Genomic DNA, 25,182 nt, shown 5'->3' on the forward strand with positions numbered 1-25,182 from the left:
AGTAAACCTTCTGTGGAGCTAATTTATTTAATATCAAAATATTGATAACAGAAATAGTTTAAATTTTAATTAATCATTTGTTATTTTAATGAAAAAGGACTTACTGGATATTATAAATATCAAAATAAGTTATGTTTTATTGGTACATGTTTTATAAAACTTTTACATTACAAAAAGAGTAACTATGTAGGTATCTTTCAATTGATGTTATTTGTGTAAGTAAGTATACTTATAATAGAAAATCCTAGCATATTTATCTGTTTGGTATCGCTTTGTTTTTTGAATTTGTAACTTGTGGTTATATATATCCAGACATCTATTGTTTACAACTTCCGGTTTAGATAATAAAAGAATATTATTGAACTATTGTTAGTCTGTACAGAAATAGTAAAACCTACCCAGAGCTTATAAAATTGTACTAATACATACATAAACACATCATAACCTAGGGAAGTCTCTAATCTCTGATGTGAATAGGGATGAAATAAATAAAGCTTTTTAAAAAGAAGAAATAAACTGTTGAAAAACAGAAACTCAGATATATAAATATGCCACTATGAAAAAATACAATTGTGATAGAAAATTTTGCAACTCGTTGGTACCTTGGTTAGGTACCTTGGTAGCGAACAAAAAAAAATTAATTTGAAAAAATAATCTCATATCAGTGCAATATTTGAAATCAAATTATCTGATAATATTGCTTTGTGAATATTTGCAAGTTTGCGCTTGGCAGATAGGGCAGTAATCAGTACACTTCAAACCGTATTTATAATCCACCACATGACTTGAAACATTCTTTCAAACACCTACAACTATTTTTTTTTCAATGGAATATCAGGCAAGAACATAACAGTAGTTTGTATTGACTCTAAGCAAATTTTTTCCATTTCCAAGCTTAACTGTTTTGGGTCTAATTTCTAATTCATTACAAGCCATTGATAAGTTGGTAATAAACACTAAAGCAATGCTGAGTGACTGCTGATTCAATCGGAGCATGCAGTTACATTATTTTACCTTTTTAGGAGCTTTGCAAGAGAAAGGTAATGGTTCAAAGATTACCATCCTCTTAATTATAACTTTGTCTCAATGCCAGACAACTTTGACCAGTTGTGTCTCTTTTTTTTCTTTTACAAGAAGCGTTTTACTGAGTCTTTTTCAACGCACCCTTTTCTGATATTATTTTAAAATAATAGTTACCGAAATATCCTATTTTTTGTTTATAAGCCAAAAAATTGTTTACAGTTTACAGTACAAAAAATTCCTGAAACTGCCCAAATAATCTAATTTTAATTCTATAAAGTCCGTTGGATAGGTAGGTAGAGAGATATGTAAAAAAAATGGCAAAACTATATAATATTATAGTTTAGTTTTTGTTGTGCGAGATTTTAAAGAATCTCAATTTACAAAAAAAATAGATAGCAAATTATTATGGGTTTAATGAAATTTGGTAAACTATTTTATAAATAAAAGACTAAGTTTTCACTCTAATGGAATATAACATATCCCACCAGAATGAAAACAATGGGAACCTTCTCTGAAATTGAAAATGGTGATTCATTTTTTATTTTATAAATATTTTCAGGGAATATTATTAAGGCCCTAAATGCAGCCCAAGTGGTTGAAAAACATTGAATAAGAAAAGGCTAGTTTGCCCCTTTTTTATATTTATTGCTATTTTGTATCAAGGGTAATAAATTAAAATATCTTTAGCCAGTTGTATCTTATAGAAAATTTAATTATTACTCTTTTATGTGATTCTGACTGTGCTCCAAAATAAATTGCTTTAAAGTTATAAATAAGCAAGTGAAGGAAAAAAAGTTTTTTTAAGTTCCTAATTATTTTTTAATATTTTTTTCATTAAGATTCCAGACCTATTTGGGAGGGAAGAAAAGTCAATATTATTATTAAAATTATCACACAACTTTTTCTGTAAAGATCTAGTGTTTCTAACATTGCTGCAAAAATTTAGTTGTTTTTCACATATTCTGGTATAGATGCGTTGAGAATGTAATAACAAGTTTCTGTCAAGGGCGTAGTCGCAATATTTCGCACCAATGTGTTTTAAATGCATTAATTTTTTTCGAAACCTGAGAAAACTAATAAGTATTTTTGAACAATTTAAACACAGATTGAAAGATTGCATTATTACCGAGGACCGAAAGTCCCTGAAAACTTCTATAATGTTTATTTTCATAAGTTACAGAGGTGAAAAAAAGAGAAAATTTAATGTGATTTTTAATTTCAAATATCTCATTCAAAGGAAATATTTTGTTTATTCTAAGGAACTTTCGGTTCTCGGTAATAATGTACCTAATCTGTCATTCTGCGTTTAAATTTTTCAAAAATATTTATTAGTTTTCTCAGGATTCGAAAAGAAAAAATGCTATTAAAACACATTGGGGCGAAATTTTCCGTTTACGCCCTTAATTTACAGTAGTTAATTTTGGACCTATTTTTATTCTAATTTGTTTCTTTCTGGATAATTTAAAAACGCGTTAAACTGTTTACTGCTACTAATTCAACAAATAATAAACGTATTTAATAGATAATAAACATTCAAACAACTTGTTTCTGTGTTAATTAAATTTGGAAATGTACATAAATGTCTTAGAATAACCTTGTAACAAATCGGTTGAAAGTTGAAATGAATCTATGGGAAATTTTATTCTGTGTTCAGAATTGATATAATTTTAAATGTGTATGGGTCTTTGATAAATTTAATGATACCCATATGGAATCCTTATGGATATTATTAGTAAATTATTTAATGTGCTCTAAATTGACATAAATATTTTCTTCATAGACGTTGTTTAAATTATTAAGCAAATAACCTATTACAAAAAATTTGTTTGGTTTGGGGTTTTTCTATGCAGCGGTTTTGGTTTTGAAAAACCATAGGTACTAGGTACCGTATGTGTTATATACTTCTCCAAGAAATTAACACACCACCAAAAATGCATTATGTTTAGGTATGTCTCAAATTTTCTGAACATGGGCCTAGATTCCGTGCACTGTAGATATCTACATGTCGCTTTCTATCAAAATTTGAATATCAAAATATATGAATTTTTAGCTTTAATTGAATTATTTTCTAGTTTTGTTCTAGTTTATCAATAGAGTATAACCCAGCAAAACTAGAAAATAATTCAATTAAAGCTAAAAATTCAAATATTTTGATATTCAAATATCGATAGAAAGCGATATGTAGATATCTACAGTGCACAGAATCTAGGCCCTGTTGTCCGATTTAAGTGATTTTTTTCATATGTTATACAGGGTGTAACAAAATACAGATCATAAATTAAATCACATATTCTGGGACCAAAAATAGTTCGATTGAACCTAACTTACCTTAGTACAAATGTGCACCTAAAAATAGTTACAGCCCTTTGAAGTTACAAAATAAAAATCGATTTTTTTCAATAGATCGAACACTGTTTGAGGTTTCTTATTGAAAACGGACATGTGACATTCTTATGATAGGAACATCTGAAAAAAAAATTATAGTGAAATTTGTGTAGATACCCCATAAAAATTTTATGGGGGTTTTGTTCCCTTAAACTCCCCCAAACTTTTGTGTACGTTTCAATTAAATTATCATTGTGGCACAATTAGTTAAACACAATGGTTTTAAAACTTTTTGCCTCTTAGTACTTTTTCGAAAAGTTAGTTTTTTTGAGATACTCGTATTTTGAATATTTTGTCAAATCCACCACATATTTTGTGTACTGTTAAGTACGATTTTAGAGACTTGGTAATAATATGAAAATTTATTTATAAATTACAGTTTGAGGTATACTTTGAACCATATTAAAAAAGAAGCCACATCTCGATAAAAGGTGCCTTATCGGAAAAATACTAAGGGCCGGTATTTCAATACTATTTAAGCTTTTGCTTAGCTAAGTCTGTGTCAAAAGTTAAGGAGAAGCTCAAGGCCGATGCCACATTATGCGTTTTGACCGGAAGCGTTTCCGCCGCATCCGGTGAAAATGCATAGTGTGACAGATCGGTCCGGTTGCGTTGGAAACGGATGCGTTTTGAGCATAGAGTTAAATATTAGCATAGAGAGAGTGTCATTCAGAGCGAAGTGACGACACCATCTTTTTTATTTGGATTAGTGCTGTTTCACTCTTACGCATAGTAAAGCTGCTACAGTTGTCCTCCTCTTCCGTGCCTATATTCACACTGAAAGTCATTATAGATTCTCGATACAATGTGTTAGAAGGAGATGCAGCAAACCAGTCCTTGAGATCTTGTCGTCAGGAAGCGCGGAAGGTAGGCTCCCTCTATGTTAATATATACCTCTATGATTTTGAGTCATCGGTACGCGCTTACAAACTGCACCAGACTAAACGCATAGTGTGACAGGTCGGTCCGGTTGCGTTGGAAACGGATGCGTTTTCAACGCATCCGGTCAAAACGCATAATGTGGCATCGGCCTAAGCTGGGTGCCGTATTTCCATCATTCTCTTAACTAAACTGATGCTCAGCTGTAAAGTTAATTGGTTTGGTACCTCTGAATACGTCAAAGTGCCCGAGTTAACTGTTCTGAGGTAAAAACCACTACTGTTGACATTTAATTTTATCTTGTCATCTGTATCAATGTTATTTTTACTTCACTTAATTTTGTGTACATGGTACCTACATGTGTTTTTAGTTTATTGTCTATATTTTCTCTGGTTATATTTTTATTGTTATTTTGCATAAGCAATAGATCCGTCTTTGTAATTTTGTTTATTGGATATATTCCTTAAAATGTCAAATTGGAATGTAAGTTTATTTTTGTAAAATAAATATACCTACCAAGCATTGTAGAAATAAACAATTTTCATGTGCATACACCTTCCAAAAGTAGTAACAATTTTAATAATCGTTATTACGAGTAATAAATTAATAGATTATTATTTAATAATCCAATAATAACGTTATTACTTAAAAGTTGGTTTTCAAAACAACTCTGTAATTAATAATCTATAGAAATAACCTCAAAAAACAGAAAACAAATTTTAAGCAAAGGCTTAAACCAACTCCCGCGCGAGCTTAAAATTATTTGGTTTAAGCCTAGGCTTAAGCCTCTAATTGAAGTGGAAATACAGGCATCTAAGCTTAAGCAAAGGCTTAAAGTAAGCTTTGGCTTAAGTGAGGTTGGAAATACCGGCCCTTAGAGGCAAAAAAGTTTTAAAAACACCGTGTTTAACTAATGGTACAGCAATAATAGTTTAATTGAAACGTACACAAACATTTGGAGGGTTTAAAGGCACAAAACCCCCATAAAATTTTTATGTAAACATATTAAAAAAGAAGCCGCATCTCGATTAGAACTAGTTTATCGAAAAAGTACTAAGAGGCAAAAAAGTTTTAAAAACATTGTGTTTAACTAATGGTACTACAAAAATAATTTAATTGGAACGCACATAAAAGTTTGGGGGGGTTTAAGGGAACAAAACCCCCATAAAATTTTTATGGGCTGCACAAATTTCAATATAATTTCTTTTTAGGATGTTCATGACATAAGAATGCCACATGTCCATTTTCATTAAAAAATCTCTAATAGTTTTCGATATATCGGAAAAAATCGATTTTCATTTTGTAACTTCAAAGGGCTGTTAACTTTTTTTGTGTGCATATTTGTACTAAGGTAAGTTAGGTTCAATCGAACTATTTTTGGTCCCAGAATATGTGATTTAATTTATGACCTGTATTTTTGTTACACCCTGTATACTTATGATTTATTCTTTAACAAGATCGCTGTCATAATATTGTTGCTAGACAGGTAAATTTTTATTGTATACCGGGTGTACCAATCAAACTGTGTTTTTTTCGCAAAGTTCACGACACCCTGTGGAATATTGTAGCATTTATAAAATACTTAAATTAAACCCAACTGTAGCCTCATGTTTTCTTAATATTCTGTTTTTTGATTCATTCGCTTGTGTTGAATATAAAAAAGTTAGATACTTGAACAACTAGTCTTGTTTTTCCTCCTTCCTCTTGTTTTTCAGTTTTACAAACTGAAGATTTATTTATTGCTCTAAAACCGGTTAAAATATGCAAATAAAATTTGGTGGGTTTAAGAGGTAGTTATTGCGCATTTTTTGATATAAAATTGGGAATTTAATATTCGCCATTGGCGCGCATACGTATAATATGACCCTTATGTGTGCCAATAGAGAACATAAAATTCTTAATTGTATGCCAAAAATGCACAATAACTACCTCTTAAAACCCACCAAATTTCATTTGCATATCTTAACCGGTTTTAGAGCAATAAATAAATCGTCAGTTTGTAAGACAAATTTCAACATGCTCTATCTCGGAAACAAAGCATTTGCGAGCATACGTTTATCAAGCAAACTGTCAATATTTTTCATGCAACATTACCTCTTAAAGTTTGCCATACTTATATACTAACACCCTGTATTGATGAAGTGGCTAGTTGTTAAAGTACCTAAATTTTTTATGGTCCAATATGATATATATGTACCTAAATTTACATAAGTAAATTAATCAAAAAACGAATCAATGTTGAGAAAACATGAAGCTATAGGTTGGGTTTTAATTTCAGAAATTAACTATTTATATGGGAAATAAGCCACAATTAAATTGAAAAAAATAATTTTATTAACGTTTCATTTATCAATCGTTGCATTTGGTTGTCTTTTTAAAGACAGAGCACATGCTATGATTATTTTTGTGACGGATATTCTTGAGTTGGGGTTGATTTCATGTAATCGAATGAACTATCTTTCAGTAAAGTCGTCCCAGGAACGCAACTCATAAATATTGGCAATATCATTTTAAAGTCTTCTACTTTAAAATGTATAATGTATGTCTGAATTGTCAATATAAATTAGTCAGATTAAATAAATAATTATTAGAAGAATTTTTTACTTAGCAACAAGATTTTTGTTTAATTTAGTAGTATTTTGTATTTCGACAACGACACCCGATTTAGGCGTCGAAACGTTAATAAAATTATTTTTTTCAATTTAATTGTGGCTTATTTCCCATATAAATAGTTAATTATAAAAATGCCACAAGGAAATAGCTTCAGAACAACATTAATTTCAGTATTTTATAATGCTAGAATATTCCACAGGGTGAAAAAAACACAGCTTGATTGGTACACCCGGTGCCCGGTATACATTAAAAATTTACCTGTTTAGCAACAATAATATTATTACAGCGATATTGTTAAAGAATAAATCATAAGAATACAGTGTTTCCACGGTTGGGGTGCCCAAGAGGAAAAACTTTTTTATTTTCAATTTTAGCGAAAAATGTCATTCTTGATAAAAAGTTTTGCAAAACGAAATAAAATTCAAGTTTTTCAAATCCTGTTTAATTTTGTAGCCAATTTTTTGTAAATGCCTATAAATTTTTGCACTAAGTTCGAAATCGTAACAATAATCTAGTGTTGCCAAGACATAATGTAGCTTAGTAACTGTCAACTCCGATAAATAATTTGCGAATTGTCATTTTTTTTTGACAATGTTAAGCGTTCATTAAAGAATTTCTCTTGTGATAATTTTCATTATTAAAATTATTGGATTAATAATTATTTAATTAGTAAACAATTGGATGATTCGAAGTCTGGCTTCATAATTCAGAGAAGCGAAAGAGTTGTTCTCCCAAGTTATTATTGTTACAATTTCGAACTTAGTGCAAAATTTATAGTGATTTACATAAAATTGGCTATAAAATTAAGCAGGATTTGAAAAACTTGAATTTTATTTCATTTTATGAGGTTTTAGAACAAGCAAAACTTTTTATCAAGAATGACATTTTTGGCTAAAATTGAAAATAAAAAAGTTTTTACTCTTGGGCACACCATCCGTGGACACACTGTATAACATATTAAAAAAATCACTTAAATCGGACAATAGGTTTAGGAAATTCGAGACATCATAAACGACCCATTTTTAAGGTGGGCGGTTAATTTTGGCGGTGAGTGTATTTGTATTAATATGTGATATATTTTTAAATATCAAATATTAACCTGCCTCTACAAATACTCAACAATAAGGTAAATAAAACAACATAGATACTGGTATACTTACCATTGATACGAATCGAACCAAATATTTATTTAATGTGGAAATATGTCATATAGATATTTGTATTTCATTGTTATTTATTTGTTCGCTGCAACTACAGGGGGTATCAGCACACAAAGTATAATACAAGTAATGTTAGAATAATGTACCAGTGTCTTTTCTTGTTGAAAGAGATACTAAGTGCTTGTACACATTAGAGCGGTTCGCCAACGGTTACGTCGCGATTTACCTGAAAAACCCTAACGCCGCGGTTCAAGTTAACAAAGAACAAATGCAACCGTATAGCGTCGTACACATGCAACCGCTCCGTCGTCAAACCGCGGCGGCTGTAAGTTACTAGGGAATGAATGGGACCGCCAGTCAAACACTGTCATGTGTTCATGTGTACGGTACAAACGTCGGCTAACCGCGGCACCAACCGCTGGCAAACCGCTCTCATATGTACAAAGCCTAGGTTTTGTATATATGAGGGCGGTATTTGTACAAATTGAGGATGAAAGCAATTGACAAAAAGGAATGAAGAAGAATGCTAAATCAAGCCATGAATCTACTAGGTTCGACGCGCTAATTATTATTATTTTTACGTTCATGTTTTCTCCTAAGGTTTCCGTTTTAGTCATTGAGATGTTATGCTTCTTTCTTGTAGTTTCGTATAGTTTACATTACACTAAGTATATTATGTAATACATTCCTGGAATGAAGAAGAACGATATTAAAAAAATACAGACTTTTGGTTCTTTGGATAACAACTCATAACAAAAAACAAACTCAGAACCTACCAAGGGAGTCAATGCAATGTAACTAGATCGAAAACTTGTATTGTTACGGATAAAAACAAACAGGCTTATATTTTTCTAAAACTTTTTTTGTTAGTTTTAAATATGTTAAAGTAAAAAGTTCTACTCACATATTTCGCCGCTAATTGTTTATTAATTGTTTAAGGCCATAATTCGCAAATATTTTACGGCTATCCCTATCTTTTCTGTCTTTACATGGCAAATTACGTGTAGTAAAATTCACACTGGTAATGGATATGTAAATATTACTAGAATGTCATTCTACTTGACAATGTCATAACTAACTTAAAGAGATGGCTTTTGAATGTTCTTGGAGAACTGTTATTTTTTGTATAATTGCAAATTATTAATTCAGTTAATAAATTTGATAATTTTTTCACTAACTATGTATTCAGTGATTGTAATAATTTATATGTACCTACAGCAAAAACTAATACTCAATCGAGAAAAGAGGAAAAGTGTTAAAGTTATTTTTTAATAATATATTGTTACTATGGAACGCTTACAATTTTGAACATCTCTAACAACAAAATACTTGGATCACAAAATATATCTTGATGTATACGCTGTGAGCTCGTACGTAGAGGGGATATTTACAAATTCGCGAGCGCCAGTAGTGGCAAGTCTGTAAACGTTTACCGGAAATTTGACATAAATGTCAAAGTGATTAATTTAAAATTAAAATTAAAAACATTAATTATAAAAAATATTAGTTGGTCAAAGCTGTGATATATATTTTTACCTTAAATATACTTACGTTTTAAATGCTGAATTTAAGTTTTTTTAATGTTCCGTAATATGTAATTATAAATTAATTTGCGCCATCTACACGATAATTGTGAAAGTATCCGAAGTAAGAAATTCATATTTTATCAATAGAACGTCAAAATGATTAGCAAAATCTTAAAAAAATCGATTACAATTTAATTACTTTTTTGCGTTGTAAATATTAAACGATAACAATTAAATAATAAATTTAAAAATTACCGGTGAAAGTTGAATTAGTAATCCGCCAGGAGCGACACCAGCGAATCTCAGAGCGTATACGCTGTGAGCTTCGCTGGTGTCGCTCCTAGCAGACTACTAATTCAACTTTCACCGGTAATTTTTAAATTTATTATTTAATAGTCCTGTCGCCAGGGGGGGTACAACGGCCTCGTTAATTCAGATGGACTTACTCAAGTTTTTTTTATGTATTTTGACCCGTAGAACACGAATTTTTTGGGTAACAGTTGATCCGGATGTCGATAAGATTGTTATAGACCAAGAACTTGAGGAATCAAATAACAGCGATTTTTGGCAAAACAAAACAATATTTTGTATTTTTTGGGCCATTTTAAGTAAAAAATATTTCTACAAGTTTTTTCGTAGGATGCACAGTTTTCGAGATAAACGCGGTTGAACTTTAAAAAAATCGAAAAATTGCAATTTTTGAACCCGAATAACTTTTGATTAAAAAATAAAATAGCAAGTCTGCTTACCGCATTTGAAAGTTTAAGTCAAATTATATCGGTTTTGATTATTTGCATTGGTAAAAATTTATTTTTTTATTGTTTAACAAAGCTATAAACACGTAGGGTTTCCCGTGCTTTTACATGCGTTTTAACGCATGTAACGTAGAAATAGTCTTGATTGCACTAGTACCTATTCTACCTACTCGTTCGATTTTAAATGAGAAATCATAGAAACATCACTCACGCACTAGTTGTTTGTAGCTTTGTTTAGCAATAACACAATAAATTTTTAGCAATGCAAATAATCAAAACCGACATAATTTGACTTGAACTTTCAAAGGCGCTAAGCAGAATTGCTATTTTATTTTTTAATCAAAAGTTATTCGGGTTTAAAAATTGCAGTTTTTCGATTTTTTGAAAGTTCAACCGCGTTTATCTCGAAAACTGTGCATCCTACTAAAAAACTTGTAGAAATATTTTTTGCTTAAAATGACCCAAAAAATACAAAATATTGTTTTGTTTTGCCAAAAATCGCTGTTATTTGATTCCTCAAGTTCTTGGTCTATAACAATCTTATCGACATCCGGATCAACTGTTACCCAAAAAATTCGTGTTCTACGGGTCAAAATACATAAAAAAAATTTGGGTAAGTCCATCTGAATTAACGAGGCCGTTGTACCCCCCCTGGCGACAGGACTATAATTGTTATCGCTTAATATTTACAACGCAAAAAAGTAATTAAATTGTAATCGATTTTTTTAAGATTTTGCTAATCATTTTGACGTTCTATTGACAAAATGTGAATTTCTTACTTCGGATACTTTCACAATTATCGTGTAGATGGCGCTAAGATTAATTGATTAATAGATTAATAGGACATTAAAAAAACTTAAATTCAGTATTTAAAACGTAAGTATATTTAAGGTAAAAATATATACCACTGCTTTGACCAACTAATATTTTTTATAATTAATGTTTTTAATTTTAATTTTAAATTAATCACTTTGACATTTATGTCAAATTTCCGGTAAAGGTTTACAGACTTGTCACTACTGGCGCTCGCGAATTTGTAAATATCCCCTCTACGTACAAGCTCACAGCGTATTCTCTGCTTCTATGTTCCATAAATAATACACAATAAATAACTTTTTATAAAGTTCACGTCTTAAATCAATTATTTATCAAATACACTATACATATATCAAACACACTACACACTATCAACAACTCAAAATATTCCCGATTCATGTCAAATATTTAAAATTGTCACTGATTGTCAGTGTCTGACTGACATTATCTTGACAATAATATATTCGACTGAGTGCGTTGTATGACAAAAATAGATTTGAAAAATATTACCACGCACATTGTGTTCATTTTTTTTCGAATCCTGAAAAAACCAATAAATATTTTTGAAAAATCTAAACGCAGAATGAAAGACTAAATTATTACCGAGGGCCGAAAGTCCGTTAGAATAAATAAAAAGTTTATTTTGAATGAGATATTTGAAATTAAAAATAACACTAAATTTTCTCTTAGTTTTTCACCCCTGTAACTTATTAAAATAAACATTATAGAAGTTCTCAGGGACTTTCGGCCCTCGCTAATAACGTAATCTTATATTCTGCGTTTAAATTTTTCAAAAATGCTTATTAGTTTTCTCAGGATTCGAAAAAAATGAATCCCCATTTGAATAGCATTGCAGCCGAAAATACGTACCGATCCTCTTAAACAATAGCAATTGTTTTGTATAAATAATTTTGATTATTTCATTCATAGGAGATTCTGACCAATAGAAAGCTACAGAAATCTGAATTAAATCGATAATTTTTGATAATCTCCCGTCGTTAAGTATATTACGTCAGATGCCCTTCGTTGCTACGAAAAAATACATTCAGTGACGTTAATGACAATTAATGTTTTAAAAATTATAAAAGTGATGACTTTCAATCGTCAAATATTTATAAAAACTGTGTGTTTAATGGTACTTACATAAATAAATTACAATAAAATTTTGGTTTTGAACAGTTTTATTCATGAAATAATCGCAACAAATTGCACTCGACCTCGGAAATTAATATAGAATTTTTGCTCTCGTGACACTTTGACATAATTTCACTCGCCTTCGGCTCGTGAAATTAAAACTGTCAAAGTGTCACTCGGGAAAAATTCAATAATTTCAGAGCTCTTGTGCAATTACTACTGAAAATATCGGTGAATTCTATAAAATTGTAATATAGTCCTTGAAACTAGAATAATATCCTCATAAAACTGGTCGTATTTCTGCAGAACTACGAAGTTTTCAAAAATTACATTTTTTCGGACACGTAATATTTGAATTAAATTTTTGAGACTTTTTTGAATGAAACATCGTTTAGTAAGATGTTTGAAAAGTAAGTTGTGCAAATTTGAGAGTTTTATAGGTTAAATTGTATTAGTTACACATTTTTAAATCATTTTTAAACAAAATTCATGTAAGTCTCACTTTCCGCCCACACCGTACTTATATTTGTTTTGCCCATATTATTTGTTTTTCTTTTTAATATAACTATAAGATAGCTTTAATGTTCTTATTTCATTTCCTTCCAAGTTAAAAAAATTAATTTGATCAATTACATAGTTAAAAAATTATATTAAATTAACTCAACCGGGCGCTGCGCCGAACGCTGCTACACTTCGCCAATGTTCGTGAGAGAGGTGACTTAAGCCTTATAAGTAAAAAAATTACAGAAGCTATAGATCTAATTTTAGAAAAATCTTTGTACACGGTTTTTTATGTAAAATTTTCTGAATTTTTCAACGATCAAGCCAGTTTTTTTCTAAAATTGATATTTTCGTAGGTATTTAAAAAACAATTAATTTCGCAGTTCATTTGTTTAATAAAACATTGAGCACCCACTTTTGGAGTATAACTTTTTGATATGTTGTTTATTAAACATTTTTTTTCTACAACCGTGTTAAAAATGCAATGCAATTTTTAGCACTCCATGCGAGCGTTAAAAATGCTACTTTAAGGCACTAGTGCTTTAAAATTTTTATGGCACTGCAGTTCGTATTGACCGTATAGGCAATTTTGATGTAATATCAAAAAAATATAAAAATGGAATGTCAGTCAAGTTCAAGTAAAAGTTTTTGTAGATATTGTCCTGTAATTACGTTTGTAGAAAAAATATTGTATGATATGCGTGTTAAAATATACATTTTTAAGGCACTCATGTGAATTCTTTCACAATGCGAACTTTCACATGCGTGCCTTAAACGTGTACTTTTAACACTTATATCATAAATAACTATTAATGGCATTACAAAAAGTTCTATGTATCTTGTTTGATTTATTTTCATATGCAAAAACTCCATTATGTCCCCTATACATAGTAAACCGCGCGTACAATGGACTTTGACAATTGGATTTGCACAAACAACATTATTATCTCACATCAACTCCAATTTTCTAGAAAGTACTTTTTAATCGTTGAACTTGTTTAAATTGTAAATAATTTAAAAAAAAACATCCGTTTATCAATAAAATGTCAAGCAAATCTCACAAGCTGTTTCTTAAATTTATCAGAATTCTTTGAAACATTAAATTTTATAAATGTTTATTTATAGATGTCAACAAATTATTACAAAAAAATTTGCCGTTCATATTATTTATGGATTTAAGGGGATTAGCTTTTTTTATCCAATTAGCTTAATTGTTTTTTATAATTAATTGTTGACACTTCATACTATTGACATTGACGTATTAATACCCACTTTATCGTTTAATTTTTATCAAAATTTGGTGATTAGGTGAAAAGTTTCTTTAAATAGGATTAATATTAAAAAATAGGACTATTTAAAAAACAGTTTGTCACGAATGATAAATTGGATTAATTGTAAATAAATATATTGATAAATAAATTGATAAATAGTTTATTACTCATTTAATTTTATTATTATTTAAAGAGGTTCTTCTTCTCTTCTTTTTGTGTAGACATGATTCTGTCCCTCTAGTGCCCGAATTGTTTTTGTACCCCTGCCAAATTTCACTCTAAACTGAAAATTACAGCGTAAAAATTTGTCTGTCGCTCAAATTTTTAAAAGATGGGTGCTTATCCGATCTAGTCCAGAGGGTGGTTTGGGTATTGCAGTTATAAAATACTTAAATAGTAAGTCAGGAAACATTTATTACTGTCCACCTTGAGGCGGACTGGGGCACTAGAGTGTTAAGATTGTTTAACACTCGGGAGACTACATTCTGAGTTGTGCTAAACGTGTCTGATCAACTCTGCGACTGGCTGGTAACTAACTGATGAGACTGTGAGACTGAGCTAAGTGAAAACCATAAGAATTCGGCTTCTTTAGACTTTTACTTGCAACGTGGGGGAAAAATCAGTTACCTTTTGTACGTGTTTCATTTAAATTTTAAAGTAAATAAACCTTTTAGGACGGTTTAGTACCACAAAGAGCTTTTAGTAGATTGGGGGAAACATGAATATACAATAGCGAGCCTGATATTAAGTTTCTACTCCTGAGCTGTATTAAGCCGTAGGCTATAAATTGTTTTTATGAAGGCTAAAAATGTGTGAGAAAGAAAAAATAACTAATTTGTCTTCATTCATAACGTAAAGATCTTTGAGTCAAAGATTGCGAAAGTTCCAACGGAAATGTCATATTAATTTAATGACTTTTCTCATATTCGAGTTGATTGGAAACTACAAGGGACATATGGCCGAACATGTGTGTTCATTTAAGAAGTATGTAGTCAAATATGCGATAAACTATATTAAGATCGTATGAGTAGAAATATATTATCGATATGTTTCAAGGTTGTAACAGTTTCATTCAGGCAACTTGTGGCTCTGTTTGCTCTATTTATTTGATCTTCCACTTCTTTTTCGAGCTTTCTGTAGCTAGATAGTTTGATGCCTAGATGTTTAAACTCCATCACTTGTTCTATTATCTGATCCTCCAGCTTTAATTTACTTCATAGTAGATTTGCTGTTCTAACTATGCATTTTGTTTTTTTAATCATCTTCACTTTGAAATTTGCTTTTGCATTTCAGATTATTTTAAGTTGTTTTTCTCGCGAGCTAATAATCGATAAAATATAATCAAAGATTGCAGATGTTATATACATTAACATAACTTCTGAATACAATGGCGGGATGTGTTTAAATATTGAATAAATATTTTTTTCGATTCCTATCATCGATAAGTATATGGATGTGGCTATCTTGTTTACATTGTTACTCAATGTAGAGGTAGGTTAAGAGTGTATTAAAAATAAAACATTTAGGATTCAATGTAGAGGTAGGTTAAGATTGTATATTTAAAATAGAGATTGATGGATTACATATATCAATATGTATTTGAAAAAAAAATAAATAGGGATCATAAAATAAAAAGATCATAAAATAAATAGGACTAGCTAGGTTGTAGTTCATACCAAACCCTTCTGTCAGTATCAGTGTATCAACGATAAAATGTCTAAATATACTAACATAGAATGACAATAATTTAGTCTGGGCTGATTATCGGAGAATAGGCCATTTTTGGGAAAAGTTATTTACCAGCAGTTTTATTGATGGAATCGAAGCTTATGATTATATATATTAATAATATAGGTATGCAAAGTCCGCAGATAGTATGCTACTTTTTTTATAAACAAAATGGCGCCCGAAAATCGTGTTTTTTTTAATTATTGCTCTATAACTCCGAAGATTTTAACTTTACAACAAAAATACTCGAATAAAAATTCACCGTGATTAAATTCTGCATAGAGACGTGTTTTTCCGGATGTGCTCCGACGAAAATTTTCGTCGGAAAATGCAGATTTTCCCAACAAAATCTTTAATTTTCAAATAAAGTTTTAGATAAGTAATTATCTACCAATAATTAAGTAATTTGGTGACTTAAAAGCCTTCTTGGTTTAGATTATCGTTCCAAAAGCTGGTGAAAATTAAACGAATATTTTAGCAACAATTCAATTGTTAATTAATAATTTACGGTCGCAATAATAACCAAAATAAATATGATACACTGATCAAACTTTGAAATCTTATAAAGATGAGAAGCCTATTTAACATTTTGTCGACAAAATATAAATTTTTTATTTTTTTGCATAATCTTTAAATGTTTAAAAAAAATAGTTATAAACAAATTAACGTTTCTCAAAAAGTTTTTATTATATTATAATTTTAAAAAATAGCTAAAATGCGCATTTCAAATATCTTGAAAATGAATGCTTTAAAACTTTTTTGCAACCATTTGCAAAAAAGTTATGAAACAGCAAAGTAAACATAGGATTTTAAAGCTTAGAAGTGAGTTTAAAGTACAAGCTAATTATTTACAAAAAAATATCGATTATCAGTTTAATAGTTATATATTAATTAAAGATTATAAATATATTTTTTTGTAATTTACACGCACGAAAGTAGAATCATACAGTACTGTAGCTAAAATTTTCACTCGGAGCGACCACCGGCCGCGCGAGACGTACACTTTTATAAATAATATATGCTGCGTGTCAGTCGCTTCGAGTGAACATTTTAGCTCCGACTCTGTATCAGGCCTACTTTTGCGCTAAAAATTACAACAAAAAGTATTTTTAATCTTTGATTAAAATATAACCATTGCACTAATTTTTGACATTCTGTGTAAGTAATTAGATTGTAGCATAGACTCACTTTTAAGCTTTGGAACAATTAAAACAAATTATAAGCAACGAAGAAATCGTATATTTACTTTGCTGTTTCATAACTTTTTTGCAAATGGTTGGAAAACTTTTTTAAAGCATTCATTTTCAAGACCTATGAAATACGAGTTTTAAGTATTTTTTAAAATTAGAATATAATAAACAATTTCTGAGAAATGTTAATTTGTTTATAACAATTTTTTTAAAACATTTAAAGATTATGCAAAAAAATGAAAAATGTATATTTTGTCGACAAAATATTAAATAGACATCACACCTTAATAATCTTTCTAAGTTTGATCAATGTCTCATGATTATTTTGGTTGTTTGTTATTGCGACTGTAAATTGTTAATTAACAATTGAATTGTTGCTAAAATATTCGTTTCATTTTCACCGGCTTCTGAATTTATAATCTATACCAAGAAAGCTTTTATTTCACCAAGCTATATAATTATTAATAAATAATTACTGGCCCAAAAAAATTATTTTAAAATTCGAGATTTTGTTGGGAAAATCCACATTTTCCGAGGAAAATTTTCGTCGGAGCAAATCGGAAAAAACATGCGGCTATGTAGAATTAAATTGGGGTGAATTTCTATTTGAGTATTTTTGGTGTAAATTTAAAATCTTCGGAGTTATAGAGCAATAATTGAAAAAAATACGATTTGTCGGCGCCATTTTGTTTATAAAAAAGTAGCACACTATCTGCGGACTTTGCATATCTATATTAATAATATATAGGATCTTATAATTCGATTCCAGCAATAAAATTGCTGGTAAATAACCTTTCTTTGTACTTTACTAATTATACCACAGCAATAAAATTTCTGGTAAATAACCTTTCTTTGTACTTTACTAATTATACCAGCGTATTATAACTATTTTTTTTCAAAATTTAAAGATTATGCAAAAAAAAGAAAAAATTTTATTTTGTCGATAAAATATTAAATAAGCATCTCATCTTTATAATCTTTATAAGTTTGATCAATGTATCATGATTATTTTAGTTATTATTGCGATCGTAAATTGTTAATTAACAATTGAATTGTTGCTAAAATATTCGTTTAATTTTCACCGGCTTCTGGAATTATAATCTATACCAAGAAAGCTTTGATGTCACTAAGTTATTTAATTATTGATTAATAATTACTTACCTAAAACTTAATTTGAAAATTAGAGTTTTTGTTAGGAAAACCCGCATTTTCCGAGGAAAATTTTCGTCGGAGAAAATCGTGAAAAACGTATCTCTATGCAGAATTTAATTGCGGTGAATTTTTATTTGGGTGTTTTTCTTGTAAGTTAAAACCTTCGGAGTTATAGAGCAATAATTGAAAAAAATACGATTTGTCGGCGCCATTTTGTTTATAAAAAAAGTAGCACACTATCTGCGGACTTTGCATACCTATATTATTAATATATAGGATCTTATAATTCGATTCCAGCAATAAAATTGCTGGTAAATAACTTTTCCATGAATTTTGCTAATTAGCCCAGAGTAATTGTAATTTTACCCCTTGACATTGTGAAAATATGCAACTATACGTCAACGAATACATAATTTTCTAAGTTCTATATACATATAATAATTACGATAGAGAGAATTCGACAAACTATGAGACGCACTGAAAGAAGGTTTAGTATGAACTTTAGAAATACCACTGTCCCGTTTAGCAAGTAGTTCATAATGATGAATTTATGAATGACTGAATTTAAACGTGGTCGTATAACCCTTAAAGACGATCTACGTCAAGAACGTTTAAACACAGGAACAATTTATATGTAGTGTAGGAAACAGAGGTTGAACCTTGCAAAATGGACACAAGTCCGGTTTTATTTTTTTTCTCAGTTTTTCTATGTTTACTCTGAATTGTTTTATAAATACGTCATACACATAAAATTTAGAAGCCCATGTCTAAAGATAAATATTTATTCTTTAAATAAGTGATGGAATCGACCATTACTTGATGGAAATTCATTTCATCTAATAAAAAAATTAAAACTTCATGAAAAAGACCTGGTTTGCAGAAAAAAATATTTTTAAAAAACTCTAACATGAAGTAAAACCACTTCTACACATGTAAAAGATATATTTAATAAAATTTTAAAAATCCCAATGGATTAAATAAAATAGGTTCATTCAGAACGTTTTCGGACCTATCAGTCCATCATCAGTGAATTCATATATACTTGCTAAATATCCCAAAAACCAAACAATGGTTGTACTTATAATTTAATCTACATTATAGTGTTGTGAAATTGGAAAGGCTAAACGCCGATGTTAAAAGAATACCTCCTTAAAGAAAGGCGTTTAGCCTTTCCAATTTCACAACACTATAATGTAGATTAAATTATAAGTACAACCATTGTTTGGTTCTGGGGCTATTTAACAAGTATATATGAATTCACATGATGGACTGATAGGTCAGAAAACGTTCTGAATGAACCTATTTTATTTAATCCATTGGGATTTTTAAAATTGTATTAAACATACATTTTACATAGAAGTGGTTTTACTTCATGTTAGAGTTTTTTAACTATGTATATGGTATGCAGCCAACCCACGGAACTACCCCTTTTAGTTTAAAATATTTTTCATCAGGACAATGCACCGTATCATATGAGCCTTTTGACAATGGTTAAAATCCATGAATTAAAGTTTGAGTTCTTGGAGGGTCCACAGTATTCACCAGATTTGGCCTCTAGCGACTTCCATCTGTTTTAATACCTAAAAAATGCATGCTGCGAGGAAAGCGTTTTATTTTTTTAGCATATTTATTTTTTAACAAAATTCTTTTCCCTTTCAGATTTTCATCAATAACGAATGGCACAAATCCAAATCTGGAAAAACCTTCGAGAGCATAAATCCCTCGACGGGGCAGGTAATTACGGAAATTCAACAGGGATCCAAGCAAGACGTCGATTTGGCGGTGGAAGCTGCCAATGAAGCCTTCAGATTCGGCTCGACTTGGAGAACAACCGATGCATCGGAAAGAGGACGTTTGTTGAATAAATTGGCGGATCTTATGGAAAGGGATGGCGCTTATTTGGCAGTAAGTTTAATATTACATTACATTCCGTTTTTACATTATGAAATGCTACTTAAAAACAAAAATTGTACCTGTCTTGAAAAACAAGTTTTGAGCCAATTTTAATAAGATATGGTTTTAGCAAGACGGTGCTCCATCTCAATTTCTTATAAATGTTCAACGTTGTTTAGATCAGACATTTTCTGGACAATGGATTGGTAGACTAGGTAGTATTGCATGGCCTCCTCGTTCACCCGATTTGAATCCTAAACATTATTTTTATTTATTTGAAAAGTGTCCCCAAAAAACATGAAAAAATGTAATAGACTCATTCTACTATCGCCATCGTTCAGGATACTGTCAAATTACCAACGGAGGCCATTTTGAACATTTGATTAGGTAGACATTAATTTAGCAATGTAGTAAACTTTTAATTATTATGTTCAAATTTAGTTTGTACATAGTTTGAATCAAAGAATTTATTGAGACGATTAGGTGTTTCTATTAGGCTTTTGAAGTCTTTAAAGAGTGGCTCAATGGGTGGGAAAGTATATGGCCACTGTATTTGGGAATTACAAAGGCATAATTTTAATTGACTATATTGAATAAGGTAAAACTATCAGTAGCCAATATTGTTGTGCAATATTGGACACATTGAAATAGGAACTCAGTGAGAAACGGCTCCATAAGCAGAAGAAAATTGTGTTGCTTCTCCAAGACAATATAACTGCTCACAAGAACTTTATGACAGTGGCAAAAATTCGTGAGTTGGAGTTTGAATTGCTTTTTCATCTAGCTTATTCTCCTGGTTTGGCTCCTCTTCCCAAATCTAAAAAAATGCCTACTATGCCCATTTTGCAGAGCTTCTAGAATCATATTCGGACGACATAAAGAAGTTGGCAAGTCGCTAGAATATTGTATTGAGCAAAAGGAAACTATATCGAATAAAATAAAAGAATTTTCTGAAAAACATATATGTATTTCATGTCAAAGGAGGTTACTTTTTAGACCACCTAGTATGTTATATACTTTTAAGTAGGTTGGTAGTTACAATGTAAAAAAATTAAATGATAATAAGTATAATATCTAACCGATATAAGGTATCTATCGTTAAGTAAATGTAGTATAATATAAACATTGTATTTCCATGACTAGCAAAAACTATTATGTGATAAGATTAAAGCGAAAAACAACTCAAGTAGTCTGTAGTGCACTCAAAATCTCAGCAGTTCACTTTGTATAATACCAAATATATGCAACAGTCTTTTTCTCCTGTCGGCAATGTAATCTATAAAATTATTAGACATAAACTAATAAAAGTTGCAATTGCAAATATTTAAAGACGCACCCTACATCATAGGAAAATATTTGAACAAGATTTATATTTCATCATAGTTTTCGGAAGCTATTTCCTTGTGGCATTTTAATATTATTTACTCTTTTTATTGGGAACCAACCACAATTTTAGCTTAAAATACATTTATTTTGAAGTTTCGATTTCCACTTCGGAAATACACTTTCTCAAAATACACATTAAGTAACGTATTTTGGTAATTACTTAGTAAAACTAAATTGTAGTCCTATTTATAGGCCTGTAGTAAAATTTACAGGCCTATAAGATTACCATCCAACATGCAAGCTTTTCAGGAAAATAATAACTAAAATGGAGAAAATAGAGGGGAGAGGGAGGATGTAGCCCTGTCTCACGCCCTTACTTATTTCTACTTGTTCTGTATAAAGACCGTTGTTAATCCTTCATTCTACCTTTTGATTCCAATACAGCTGTTAAATAATCCTCATACCTTTTCGATCGAGGCCAATTTACCTTAAAGCCTGTTTAAAACATCATGTGTTTCTTGTCAAACGCCCTTTTGTAATCGTAAAAGCAGATAAAGAACAACATTTGCATGCGGAAAAGTGCCTCTCGTGTTCCCAAACTGTTTTTGAAAAAAATCTCCTATTCCCTCTTCACATTACCGTGCTTCGGAGGGCAGTAAAGCCGTCGGTCCCTCTGGGCTAGTGTGCATCAACACTAAAAGTTGACTTCAACCAATGTACTTAATAGGGCTTTTCATTCACAGTCATTTGTTTCGAGCTTCTGTCATATGTCGTATAATCCGTGTATCAGTGGGAAGGGAAGGGAAGCTTAGCCTCCCCATAAATTTGTTACACACGCTACACTGTTTTGTTTACTTTGCTTCGCGTTAGAGATATCGCAAAAAGTTATTTGAACAAGTTGTTCCAAATAATATTCTAACCCCACATACCAAATTTCAGCACAAAATTCGCAGTTTTAGTTTTTCATTATTTGTAGTCGGGATCCTAAAATCGCAGAGGAGGCTGCTGGCCGGAAAATCTCACTTGCTAATGCTCCGCGTAGCCCAGCAGCGTTTAAGGATGGTTTAAGGAGACCCGGTCTCCTTAGAGCCCGGGTCTCCTTAAGTCTAACAGGCTCCCTTAAATAAGGCAGCCTGTTAGTGTTTCATTAGAGTTGTGACTACATAGCTCCATTGATAACGCTCGAGAGGCAGAAATAGCTATCTGAAGATGGTAGTCCAACTCTGAATCAAATAAAAACAAAAACTGTCTTTTCAGTTTTTCAACCAATCTGTTGATATTTTCTCACTTATGTTATTAAAGAGTTTGCATAGTAGGCCAGGATAATAAGACAAAAATATACCCTGTTCGTGACACTTCAGCAGCCAGGGTACTGAAGCGTTTTTTCGACAGGTAATACCTATTTCCTGCGTAGGATCTGGCGGCCATTTTTATTTATAAACAATTAACTGTCAAAAAATGGAATTTTCCCTTTTTTTTCAAATCAACGGAAAACTGAAATTTATGATTTTTTTAGTACAAATATCTTCGAGATTATCGAAAAAGCTTTAAAATGACGTATTACAAAGTATGATATATTTACTCATTTATTGTTAATATAATTGCGAAAAAAGGTCGGAATTGCAAAGAAAAAATATTTTCTCAATAACTATTGTACAAATTAGTGTATAGTTATATGTATATGTAATTTTATAAAACGTTATAAAATAGATTACTTTTTACGAAGGTATTTGTTATTTGTTTGAGTTTTTATGGTTGAAAGAGTGATATATTCTGTTTATCTGGGATTAACCACAGTTGTTTGTAATGATAATTACATTTTTACAAGATTATTAAGAAAAATTGTGTTTAGAGAGTGTATAACCAACCGACAAGTTGTTGAGGAGGTTATATGTTGTCAAAATTGATGTTGATATATTTACTTGGCCATTATGTTATAGGCAACAGCCATGCTTTGGTTAAAAAATTGTTGGTTCTTTAAGTATTGGCAACAAAGGCCTGCTGTATTCTGCTAATGGGTCTGCTACACATGTTTCTTCATTTAGTAGCATGAGGGCTGCTTCTTTGATTTTTCTCCTTTTCATGTCTGTTTGCTTCATTGAGCACTGTAGTATAATATTTCATAGATAGTTTTATTGCCTAAACTACGTCACATCTCCTTATAATTAAAAATGCCTGGGTGTAATTATGTTAAAAGTACATGAAACCATTAGTGTTACATAAACACAGCTGCACTATCTTTGGAATGTTTATATTACTCTTTGAATGTTAATCTAGCACTCAGATTTTTAATTAGTCTGGCGATCCTTACAAATAGTCAAACACCTCAAATTGTATCCCATTCTAAGTTCAACAAGCCAAGATGGCTCACGATGTTCATTTATAGAGTTTTATTAGTGAAAAAACCCGCAGTTTGTGGTAATTCTAATTTTCTTAATTCATTCAAACAATGATGAAAGATTTTTCTTTTTTTAAGGGATTTTTTTTACACGTCTAATAACGTCAATTTCTCATAATTATGTTAATCTATAGTTCATTTGACTGAGGTTCATCCTTGAACTTCGGTTATGTTGGGAAATGCAATTCTCATTGACAGTTCAGTTGTAGTTCACGTTCTACGCTTTAATGTTTGATGGCAATGCAAAAATCCCTAGATTCTAGTAGCGTTCGAGAAATGCCAATAGATGGCAAAATGGATTACCTTCTAAGTCACCGTTGGTCCACATAAGGATTATCATCATGATCCTCTTTTTTAGCCTTTATGACTTGTCTGCCATTGTCTTGTCTAATCCGCGAATGCCCACTGTTCAGCAAAACGTAATATATCGGGATGATGTTTTTGTTTTTGCATGCTTTCTGACAGTGTTCTTATTTAATTCATATAATTTCAGAGTTTGGAGACATTGGACAATGGCAAACCATTCACACAAGCTTGGGCTGATGTAGTTGGCAGTCTCAAAGTGATTCGCTACATGGCCGGTTATGCCGATAAAGTTTGTGGCAAATACATCCCCATGGACGGAAAATACATGTGTTACACCCGCCACGAACCCGTAGGAGTTTGCGGACAAATCATCCCGTGGAACTTCCCGCTTATGATGATGGCGTGGAAAATTGGACCCGCCTTGAGTATGGGAAACACAGTCGTTCTGAAGCCTGCCGAACAGACGCCTTTGTCGTGTTTGTACGTTGCTGAATTGGCCAAGGAAGCTGAAATTCCTCCAGGTGTTTTGAACATCGTTCCCGGATTTGGAGATGCTGGACAAGCTTTGGTCGAGAATCCAAACGTAAGTAAATATATTATTTTGAATACGACTTTTGAAATTTCTGTTTCATATTTCATGCAGATAGATATATGTAATTGGACTAATTGATTTTCACTTTAGACTTTAGTCTATGTTCTATATAATTATTTTTATCTACTCTATCTCATATTATCTTTAAGTTTTTAGTTTGTGAAAACTGTCATTATAGATAGCAGTGCGTGAAGGATTTAAAGTGTGCGTGAAGTAACAATGTATTTTAAATGGGATTTACTTTTTCGCACACTTTCATGTAATCAAATATCCCTAACTTTCGCGTTGTCATGGTGATGACATGTGAGCAATAAATTACAACAAAAGTTTTGACAATTTTGTGGTTTGAAAGAAGTTAGAAGTTTTAAATGTCAAAGTTCTAAAAATTGTAGAATAGAAATGAATTCCAGTGACGAAAAGTTACAGTTTTTTTTATTTGTTTATCGTAGATAAAATATTGTATGAAACTGTGCGTGAAGTACTTTTTGCGAACTTACGCGATGTATAGCACTCGCTCCGCTGTCGCTCGTGCTC

General features: G+C 30.8%; 2 protein-coding genes across 4 annotated transcripts in view; one reads left to right on the forward strand and one right to left on the reverse strand.

Annotated features, from left to right (window-relative positions):
* LOC126888226 (von Willebrand factor A domain-containing protein 8) overlaps positions 1 to 25,182 on the reverse strand; it is a 138,753-nt gene that overhangs the window by 106,228 nt on the left and 7,343 nt on the right. The window lies entirely within an intron of this gene.
* Positions 1 to 25,182, forward strand: part of LOC126888229 (aldehyde dehydrogenase, mitochondrial) — a 64,046-nt gene that overhangs the window by 2,060 nt on the left and 36,804 nt on the right. The window contains exons 2-3 of the mRNA XM_050656294.1: positions 19,793 to 20,038; positions 24,244 to 24,639. Of these exons, the coding sequence (XP_050512251.1) occupies positions 19,793 to 20,038; positions 24,244 to 24,639 (642 nt within the window). The remainder of the gene's footprint in view (positions 1 to 19,792; positions 20,039 to 24,243; positions 24,640 to 25,182) is intronic.

Source organism: Diabrotica virgifera, chromosome 7 (assembly GCF_917563875.1).
Source record: "Diabrotica virgifera virgifera chromosome 7, PGI_DIABVI_V3a".
Taxonomy (NCBI): Eukaryota; Metazoa; Arthropoda; class Insecta; order Coleoptera; family Chrysomelidae; genus Diabrotica; species Diabrotica virgifera.